General features: G+C 42.7%; 1 protein-coding gene across 1 annotated transcript in view; it reads right to left on the reverse strand.

The window, feature by feature from the left end:
• The window catches only part of Mtpn (myotrophin), a 33,818-nt gene extending 32,791 nt beyond the window's left edge, over positions 1 to 1,027 (reverse strand). Inside the window, exon 1 of the mRNA XM_041675577.1 lies at positions 708 to 1,027. Coding sequence (XP_041531511.1) covers positions 708 to 779 — 72 coding nt within the window. The 5' untranslated portion in view covers positions 780 to 1,027. The remainder of the gene's footprint in view (positions 1 to 707) is intronic.
• Between the last annotated feature and the right edge of the window lie 10,151 nt (positions 1,028 to 11,178).

Here is an 11,178-nt window from a genome sequence, read left to right on the forward strand (position 1 = left end):
GAACTTGTTTCTATTAATTTGGGTTTCGCTCTGAATTTGGCTTTCTTAATCATATTTTCTTACCCGCAAATACAGCATGAGTAGACCGCAGTACCATTAACTACAAGCACACGGGCTCCAGATGAAATCAATGGTGTACCCAAAGTTAAAATGCCTTTGAAAAACTCCTCAGATTTCTTAACCACTACAGATGCCAAATGACAACCTTATCACTTGAAGAGAATAAACACACACACACACACACACACACACACACACACACACTGTGTATTGGAGGGGAGGAAAAAGGCCACACCCAAAGTTAGGACTTCACAGTGAAGTGACACCAAGTTTCAGAAATTCAACTCTGGCTATTTTGAGCACTTCATTTCACGGTTAACGAACGTCTCCGGCTTCTTTCTATCCCCACCAGGCTCTACGTTCAAGAAATCGTTCCGGATTCTAACTGCTAAGGTTACATCTTAGTAACCCGCAAGTCCAAGATGGAGAACTGTCTCATTCAAAGGAAAGATTGCAGTAACGGGTCTCTTAATGATCGAGAGAGGCTACCAAGGCGCCAGGTACCCGAGGGGGCCAGCAAGGCCACGGGCCGCCGTAGCGACGCGGCGGTTACCTGGCACCGAACGGCAGCGTCTCCCCCGCCTGTCTGGCTGCCGGCGCGCGCTCCGGGCTTCCCGGCCCCGCCACCTCCGCGCATCCCCGCTCACCTTGGCCACATAGTCCTTCACCTCGTCCAAGTCTCCGTTCTTCAGGGCCCACATGAACTCCTTGTCGCACATCACTGCAGCGGGCTGGGCCGGCAGGCCGGGCACAAGTGGCGGGTACGCCCAACAAGGGGACACGAGGAAACGACGCGCCTCGGGCCGCCGCGTGGGCGAGGCTGTGGGCCGCGACGACCGTTGGGGCGGGAGAAAGTTCTTTTGCAGCCGCTGGGCCCAGCCGAACAGGTTCCGCCTGGCTGGGGGAGAAGCAGGACGTTTGCACTTCCGGTTCACGCCCCGCTAGGACCCGCCTCCAACTTCCTCTTCCTCTTCCTCTCTCCGGAACGCCCCGCTCCGGACCCCGCCCCGGCTGCCTACCTCCGAGGGCCACTTGTGCGCAGGCTCAGTGTCCCGGCTTGCCAACGCGGAGAAGGGGAGGGGCGTGGTCCAGTGGGCGGGGCCTGGAGGCTGAGTGACAGAGATCCTGGAAGTTCCGAAAGTAAGGGAGCAAACCTGGGAGAGTTATGAAGTTATGGGTGAGATTAGGATGCTCCCAGTCCACTACAGAAGGGAAAATGTTAGTTTTAGAGGGCTCACTTTCTAATAACGCCAAGAAGTGTTTACTTTAGGTCGTCTCCGTCTCTCTCCCACTTTAAATCATTAACAAAGCAAAACAAACAGAACAACCCACTCTCAAAAAATTTTTTGAGAATCTCATCTATACGCACAATGTGTTTTGATCAAATCTACCCCAGATTCTGTCCTTTCTCTCTCCATCCCCACCACCACTTTTCCTCCCAATTTTATGTTTCCTCTCCTAAAAATACAAAAACAAACCCCCAAATAACCCCACCCCCCAAACAAACAAACACTTTATTTTTATTTATGTGTATGAATGTTTTGCCTCAATGTATGTACTTATGTGCACTACATGTGGGCAGGTGTCTGAGGAGACAAGGAGAGGTATCAGATCTCAGGGAACTAAAGCCACAGTGTGAGCCTGCATCTAGACCTTGTGGAAACCAAACCTGGGTCCTCTGCAAGGGCAGTAAGTGCTCTTAGCCTCTGAGTCATCTCTCCAACACTTCTTTTCATTTTGAGCCTACCGAGGCCACTTAGTGTTTCCTGTGTGTGTGTGTGTGTGTGCTGTGTGTGCATGCATGTAGGACCTGCTGTGCTTCCCCTTGAGGCCTCATACTGGATTTCTATTCTTAGAAATCTTTGTTTGGGTAGGGCTCTATCCTCCTTTCTCTCCTGCATTCCCATGACCACTCCTGGCTTTTCTCCTTCCTTTCCTCAACTATGCAGTACTGTTTGGGACTCGAGAACCCACCACCCACCAGAAGGAAATTAGAAATGAAAGAATAAAGCAAGTTTTGCCCAGAAGGAAATCTTCAACACACAGTTGAGACGACGATGCCAGTTTGTTTCTTTTTAAATTGTATACTTCGGTGCGTAAAGTACAGATCTATGTATGTGGGCGTGGGTGTGCTACTGTAGCCACGTGGGAGTCAGAGGACAAGGTGTGGAAAGAGTTCATCCCTCCTAGTGTGTGGGTCCTGAGGACTGACCTTAGGTCACCATCAGACTTCGTTGCATGGATCTCTACTGTTTGAGGCGTCCTGCCATCACAACAATGTGAATTTAGCGCATTGGTACTAAGCATTGTGTTCCGTGTGGGGATTAAAACTCAGTGTGTGATTTCCTAGCTAACAAGTGACATCTAACCAACATGTTCAGTATAATTCGTGTTAAAAATGTGTGTGGTTTAAAAACCACTTATTTTTTTAATTGATTTGTAACTACGGAACCATTTTTTTTCCCCTGAAGTTAGTTGTATTCTTAGGATTGGACTGAAATATCTTACAATACAATCACCTAGTGGTTACTATTTTATAATCTTAATGAGTCAAACATGTGTATATACCCAGGAACACTGAGAAAAAAAAATCTTACTGAAACTATTATGCATATAGAATATTATTATCCAGTAAATAATTAAACCAAACTAGTTTACTTCTGTTCTACAAAGTCCAGAGGTTGAAAGCCCAGAGTAGAAGGATAGCCATAGGATTTTAAGTACATGATGCACTCTGATAGATTTTGTGTCCTCTCCAAGTTATTTAACCCACTTTGCTTCAAAATTCACAGCAAAACACTGCTGTTTGGTGAGTACGTGTGCATTTGCTATCGTTTAGTAACAATTGAGAAAAGACTTCTCATCATAAAGAAAACTTGTGAATTGTTAACAGCTGCTTACAGTCTTGTTCATTCTAACTCTGATGGCTGAGAATATGAATCTATATGACCAAAAACAACTTTGGTTAAAAAAAATGATGAAGCAATTTTGATTCCTCAGAAACTTTCCTGAGAGATCTCTAAGTTACAGATCAGGGCAGCTCTTGGTTCGGCACGAGACTTCTGTGTGGTCTACTTTTACATTCAGCGTTTCACTCGATTGTCCCAAGCTTGGCATGTTTAAAATAGATCTTGTGACATAGGTTCTGAACTTCAATAACTCTCTAGTCTTCCTGTTCTATAAATCCTACCGATTACCTGGTCACTAAAACCAGAAACATGAAAGTCACGATAGCTCTGGCTAGTCCCAACTTTCCCCTACCCCAACCTGTGAAGCCCCCAAAAATACTTTGAAATTGGTTGACTTCTTGTAGATTTCAGTACTGACCCCAACTTTTGCCCAAGCTGTTATCGCTGTATGCAAAAGAGTTCGCTATAGCAGATCTCAGTTTTGCTTTCACCCTGTTGCAGGCCATTCGTTTTCATTCAGAGTCACCGTTTTAAGCCCAAGGAAAGCATTCCTTGTTGTAAGTGCTGAGCAGCTTCCTACTGTACGTCTTATGTGCTCTGCCCCTCAGATCAGGGCCTTCTGTGATCTCCCCTGGATAGTTCAATCCCATGACAGCCCCCTCCCCACCACCATTGCTGCTTGAGTTTCCATGGATCTCGCCTTCTGTCATTTTCAGAAAAAGCCAGGCACACTCCAGCCCGTGGCATTCATGTGTGTTGTTTCCTGTCTAATTCTTACCGCCTCTTTTCAATCATTGGGATTTGCTTGCAGATGTTACCTTGAAGTGAGATTTCTAAAACTACTTACTTCAGTCATAGAGCCCCCCTCTTTTTCCAATTCACAATGATTATTCTAAAGACTTTCATTATTTTTTTTTACTTATCTATTTTGGAAGATCTTTATGGTATTCAATAAATGCTTCCTTTTGTATGTCAATACCATTCTGGGTGCAAGAGACAACTCCTCTTCCTGCATTCTTTGTAGTTGAGTAATGTCATGTAGCTAATTTTGGACTATTACTATGAGTACACGCAAAAAAGGCCAACTTTAGGCTGGCTGGTTCAAGACTGTTTAGCACCCAGTTTTCCCTTCTGCTGTGGCAATAGACAACATTCAGGGCAGTGACTACATAGGCAGCCAGGGGTCCTGAAGGAACATAACCACAGAGTTTGTCCCATCCTATGATGAATATGTAATACGAATGAAATAATTCTTTGGTTTAAACCAATGAGACTTGGACTTGATTCCTGGAACAGCACTGAGACAATCTTGATGAATACAGAACCAATTTCCAGTTTGAAGAAGTGGCTGGACCAAAACCAGGGAATAAATGACTCTGTCTTAAGGACCAGTTAGTACACAGAAACGGAAGTGATAGAAGTCATGAAGATGGTGACTCATAGTCGCAGAAGCAAAAGGTTGGGAAAGACTATTATGGGAACATGGCACATCTTGGGAGCAGATAATGTAACCCATAAACTTGTAGCTGTAGTGGAGGAGGCTGGATCTGGAGGCTCAGTTCTCTGTGCTGGAAATAGTGATTACCTAAAACAGTACAGAAAACATTCAATATAAAAATAATTGTCCACTTTGCAAATAAAAATGCAAGGAAGCCCAAGAGATGCCTCAGAAGTTAAGGGTGTGTGCTGCTCTTGGAGAAGGGAGTTCAGGTCCCAGCATCCAAGTTTGGGCAGCTTGTAAGCAACTGCCTGTAACTTCAGTGATCTTGTGTCTTCTGTTCTTCATTGTCGCCGGCCCTCATGCATACGTTCCCACACACAGATACAGGTACATACACATAGTTAAAAATAGAATATTTGAAAAACAAAGTTTATTATAGGGAGTCAAAAATGTGGAAATATGAACAACTAGAAGAAACAAGTGATTTTCACTTTTAGTTATTAAAAATAAGCAAAAATGAAAGGAGATAGTGAGAAGAGACTGGAGGGGAGAGAGAGTGAGGAGAGAGAGAGAGAGAGAGAGAGAGAGAGAGAGAGAGAGCGCAACAAGGGCTGGTTAGAATGTAGACTTGAGGACAGGATCACATTCTAGACTAAAGTAGTATTTCAGTGAAACTTTTCAGTAGTACACAATAGCACATGTATTGCTAGTCTATAGGCTGGAAGAAACAAGAAAGAAATAAGCAAAAAACGACAATGGCTGGTACACATAGAGCTTACTCGGATCAACTGTAGAAATAGCTGACTGAAGTTCTGAGACTGAGGCCAAAATACCTATCGGGCACATTTATAGGAAACCGTGGATAGTCTTGAAATGAGCCAGGGCCTCTTCCTCTGTCTACAGAAAGTAGTTTGAGAAAGTTGCTGCTTAAACTCCAGTACTTACTCAAGATGACAGGTGAGAGCATGAAAGAACCCTTCAGGACGGTATAAGTAAGAACTGCCCAAGCCATGAACTGGAGGAGGAAGATGCTATAGATTGGAACTGGGACCTAATCAAAAGCCATCCCTTCCCCCAAGGGGGCTCCTTGCAACGGCTGTGCAAGGTTGCAAAACAGCCATAGACTATGATCGGTGTCTCTTTCCCATTCTTCCTCTTTCTGAATGGGAGTGGCTATTGTGGTTATCATGTTCCCACAGACATCTGCATACTAGGTTCAAGGGAAGGATTCTCTGCTGCTCAGTTCCTATGTCTCCAGGTCAACAAGAGGCATAAAATCCCTCCCGTGAGCCCCTGGATGTTGAGCTCGATACTCCACTGCCCTGTATGGTTTGTTTGTTTTGTTTTTGTTGTTCTGAGGATTTGAATCTAGGGCCTTTCACGTGCTAGGAAAGCCCTCTATCACTGAGCTATGTTACCCAGCAAGCTTGATGTTCTAATAGCATAAAACTTCTGGGGTTATTTTCCTCAGAAGACATTTTACATTTATTTTGCATGTGGGAAAAAGCACAATAACCTCAATATCTAAGGACCAGAAGGACCAACTGATTATCACTAGTTTTTGCTCTTGCTTCCTCCTTTGGGGAGGTCACTTTTTGGTCTCTAGAGATTAAGTGTGGCCTTGTGACTAGTTCTGGCAAGTGAGCTGTGAACATTTAACATTGAAGAAAACAGCCGAGCATGTGATAGCCGTTCTGCATTTTTCTAGTACTCTTTCCCAGATATAGTGGCAACCATCAACCCAGGTTCTGGAGTAACCATGTCAAGAAGACTTCTCAATGACATGTAATATCATTGAGAAATGTTTTATACTGAATGTCACTAAAATTTCAGACATTTCATGCCATAGTGAAATAACACAGTCCATCTTCAATAATAGAACTATTTCTTGTCTATTGCTTGAATTACAGTGTAATATACTACAGGATAGAAGATTAAAAATATATTTCCTTCTCATAGTTTTGAAGGCCAAGAAGCCTAAGATGAGAGCATGATTGAGTGGGGGTCATTTTTTCGGTTTCTCCCCATTGGAGGGGAAAGAGAGAGTAAATATTATATTAACTATGATATTCCATCCTTGAATTGTGGGCTTGTAGTTGATTTCTTCTTTATACTTGTATAAACTTCCTAAATTTTATAAATAATATATATAAATATATGTAATACATATTTATCTTTTTTCCTTTTATATTTTTTTATTGAAAAAAAATTCCGCCTCCTCCCAGCCTTCCATTTCCCTCCCACTCCATTCCCCCTCCCCCCACTCCTCTCCCCCTCCCTCTCCAGTCCAAAGAGCAGTCAGGGTTCCCTGCCCTGTGGAAAGTCCAAAGTCCTCCCCACTCCATCCTGGTCTAGGAAGGTGAACATCCAAACTGGCTAGGCTCCCACAAAGCCAGAACATGAAGTAGGATCAAAACCCAGTGCCATTGTCCTTGACTTCTCAGCAGCCCTCATTGTCCGCCATATTCAAAGAGTCCGGTTTTATCCCATGCTTTTTCAGTCACAGTCCAGCTGGCCTTGGTGAGCTCCCAATAGATAAGCCCCACTGTCTCCGTGGGTGGGTGCTTTATTATATATATAAAATATATAAACAAGATATATATGTATATATATTAGAATATGCTCAGTTTAGTTGAAGGGCCATGATCATTATATTACGTCTATAAAGACTGAGTAGAAAGAAGCAATGAAGCAGGCCTCATTCTGTTTGTCCTCCTACACAATGCAGATTTAGAACAAACGATGGACAAACTTTTATTCAGTGCCCTGCGCTGTGTCAGGAATCAGGAAGAAAGTAGGATTGAGAACAAGCACTGTGCGAAGGTTTGAACGAGGATGATCGCATCTTAGCCAGGCTTATCACTGCTTGATGAAGCACCATGACCAAAGCAACTTGGGGAGAAAAGAACTTATTTGGCCTGTGGTCAGGGTATAGTAAATAATAAATAAATAATTTTTCTCTATAGAAAAAGAATTTATTTGGCTTATGTGTCCTCATCACCTTCAATGACTATTGAAGAAAGATGGGACAAAATCTTAAGCAGGGCAGGGACCTGGAGGCAGGAAATGATGCAGAGGCCATGGAGGAGTGCTGCCTACTGACTTGTTCCTCCTGGTTTGCTCAGCCTGTTTTTTTGGTTTTGTTTTTTGTAGAGCCAAGGATTGCCATCTCAGGGGGGTGACCCCAGGACAATGGGCTAACACGTTAATCCTCTTCAATCACTAATTAAGAAAATGTCCTATAGGCTTCCCTACAGCCCAATCTTATGGAGCCATTTTCTCCGCTGAGAAACTAGTGGCATAAACCCAGCCAGTACAGCTCCACCTTCCCCCTCTAGACTCACATGTTTGAATGTTTGCTTCCCAGTTAGTGGAAATGTTTGGGAAGGATTAGGAGGCCTGTCTTTGTTGGAGTAGGTGTGGCCTTGTTGCCAGAGGTTTGCCACTGAAAATAAGCTTTGAGGTTCAAAAGCCCACACTAAGCTTTGTTTCCCTGCCTTTCTATCTCTCTGCTACTTGAGAGCTCAGTTACTGCTCCAGTGCCATGCCTGTCTGCTTCCTGCCATGACTATCATGGACCTCTAAAGCCCCCAAATAAATGCTTTCTTTTATAAGAGTTGCCTTGATTATGGTGTCTCTTTACAGCAACAGAACAGTAACTAAGACAAACTTGGAGGAAACAGAGAATAAAATAAATTCCTAAGGTAATTCAAGTCAGGTTAAGGGTTAGGATGAAGCTTAAGAGCATGTGGTTATAATGAATGTTGTCTGTGGGAAGTCAACATTGGTTATATAAAGAAGTTGAAGAAGGCTTCTCAGAGAGGGAACATCTAAAGTGAGACAAAGAGCAACTCACTCAATTTGCTGCAGCAGAATGTTCCAGGCAGACAGAACACTAATCTCAAAGGTTAAGGTAAGCATAGGCTTGGTGGAGTCAGGGATTAGGTTGTCTATAATAGTAAAAATGGGCAAATGAAGAGTCAAGGCAAAGTGTGATGATAATTTGGACCTGCTGAATTGTTCTAAGAAGAAACACACAATATGAAGTATTATTGATACTTTTTCCAATGTGGTGAGAACAACCACAGTGCGGATATAGCACGAAGACCATGTAGAAAATCTACATGAATATAGCTTTTGGTTTCTCATTTTTCTTAAATTCTCTTCAAGTCACGTATAGTACTGTGTAGACTTAGTGTCCTGATCATCTAACATTTTAATAATTTCATGTTTTAGGAAGAGCTGTAGTGGTTTTGGTGGGAAATGTCTCCTATAGGTTTAGGTATTTGAACAGCTCATCTCCAGTTGGTGGCACTGTTTGAGATGACTCTGGAACATTTAGGATGTGGCATCTTGCTGGAGGAAGCTCATCACTGGGGACAGTTTCGAGAGTACACAGTCTCAGTATGCTTCCAGTTGACTCTCTTGGGTTCCTTTATGACAAAATGTGATCATCCAGTTTCTGCTCCAGATGACCCCCACGATGCTTTCCTTACCACCATGGACCCCTCTCTGGTCCCTAAGCCATATCTTTCATATGCTGCTTATGGCCAGGTATTTATCGCAGCAACAGAAAAGTAAGTGGCAGAGGTCCAAATGCATTACTGTAGATGAAAATAGAATAGACTAGAAAGCAAGCTGTTTTCTCTCTCATTAACCCACATCCATGTGGAATCACTTAGATGCCAGGGTTAACCTTTGCTGGTCCCTGAATTTTGGGTACAGTCTAGGTAGGGATAAATTAGCTCTAAAATGTTAAATTTGCACTCCTAAACTTATATTTGAAAAGCCAAATGTGAAGCTGTTTCATACAGGTGACAAGGATGACAGAAATGGGCCCCGAAGAACCACCTTGCACCGGCGGATTAAGAGTCTGAGGTGTAACTGGCAAGGTTTGTCATATTGAATTGAGTCTCTGGCCCAACTAAAGGTCTCTTTAAGGAAACCAGACTATCATACGAGTGTTAGTAAATAGCCATCTCCCCTCATGAGTCCATAACCACAGTAGCAGTAGAGAGACAAGGTAAAGCTGCTCTGACGAACCAGGAATAGCTTCCCCCAAACAAGTGTGTAGCTGGAGGGAAGTGGACTTTCTATGAAGCGGACTTTCAACTCACACACAGCAAAACATATATATCTATGCCTTTCTTGAACATAATAGTTCTGCAATGTCTTGCTCTTTTATTTACTTACTACAGAACACACATGTGGCAGGGAAAGCATAATTCATAAAAGCAAATGTGGGCAAATAGACACTAATGTGTGTAGCTGGGTAGTCAATACTGTAATTCTCCCGGTTCTGAGTACATTAATCCATTCCATAGCCTCTGAAGCAGTATTTCTTGTTTCTTGTTCTGAGAGGTAACCCGGGGGAACAGTAGGAGGTGGAGAGAACAGTGGGTGTCCATGAGGCTTCATGTTTTCCTGTCAACTCATCAATGCCCTCCCATGTTCAACAGCAGAGAACTCTGATTGCTCCCTCTTTCATGATTATAACACATTTCCTCAGAGATTTCTTTTCCTAGTCACTGCTATAGGACATGGAGAAAAATGAAGTTCCTTGGGAAATCTTCAAGTGTTTAGATTCTGCACTGAATTCTAACTGAAGGATTTTGAGCCCCAGTGTTCCGGGGAAGAGTTTGGATGATTCTGGAAGCTTTAGAGAGATTTATGTTTTTTTTTTTTTTGGTTTTTCGAGACAGGGTTTCTCTGTGGTTTTGGAGCCTCTCCTGGAACTAGCTCTTGTAGACCAGGCTGGTCTCGAACTCACAGAGATCCGCCTGCCTCTGCCTCCCGAGTGCTGGGATTAAAGGCGTGCGCCACCACCGCCCGGCTAGAGAGATTTATTAATGGAAAAGCAGGATAGCAATTCAAATTTCCATGAATTTTGTTTTTATGAAGCAAACTGTCCAAGTCACCAATAAAAATGTCTCATAAATATTAAAGTCAGGAAAAATGCATCAGTGTGTATAATATATTTATAAGGAACATATTTGTGTTTTAAATATTATAAGAGTTTGTTCTTTCTATTTGTTATTTCTTTGATCAATTTGATATAAAATTTTGCTCAGCCAAAAACCATAATATTGTTCTCCTGAGAAATTTATTTTATGATGATTTATTTTATTTTCTATTCCTAGGCACCACATAGAAAAATTCTAAACAAAATATGCATTTTTTTCCTGATAAATTTGAAGATGGTCCAATTGTATACTAACTAGTTCTCTACTCTTCTAAACATGCCTGAAGAGATTTACTGTCCATAGAGGTGGGCCAGGAGAAATAAATAATGCATGTTATAGTAGGACGTTATGGTGTTGTGAACAAATACTTGACTGATACTTTGTCTAGTGCATTTGTTTCAGAGGCTTAGAAATATTAGCTACATGAGAGGAAAGTGTGGAAAAGGAGTTGGGAAGGAAAAGGATAACGATAAATATATTCTGTTGCTTTATAGATTGTCAAATGTTCTTACAGTATTTTACCTGAACACCAGGCCCGCAGTTCCTGAAGTAGCCTGTGTCATTATGTCATCTTGTAGGTGTGGAAATGAAGCAATGGGAGATCCTTCACGTTGCCAAGCTCCAGGTGGTGGAAGTGGATGTTCGCCTTGGTTTCAGTACTGTAGTAGGGAAAAGTGGGCCGGGCAAATATGGAGGAGTGGGAGCAGGGTTTGAGTTTGTTAAAATCCCAGGTTCTAGAGCACATAACAAATACAAAGGCTTTAGAATGTTCACGAAAGATCAGAGGATGCTTTCATCTCTTTCG

This window comes from Microtus oregoni, unplaced genomic scaffold, assembly GCF_018167655.1.
Source record: "Microtus oregoni isolate MIOR12 unplaced genomic scaffold, Mior012 000026F_ref0000081, whole genome shotgun sequence".
NCBI classification, from domain to species: Eukaryota; Metazoa; Chordata; class Mammalia; order Rodentia; family Cricetidae; genus Microtus; species Microtus oregoni.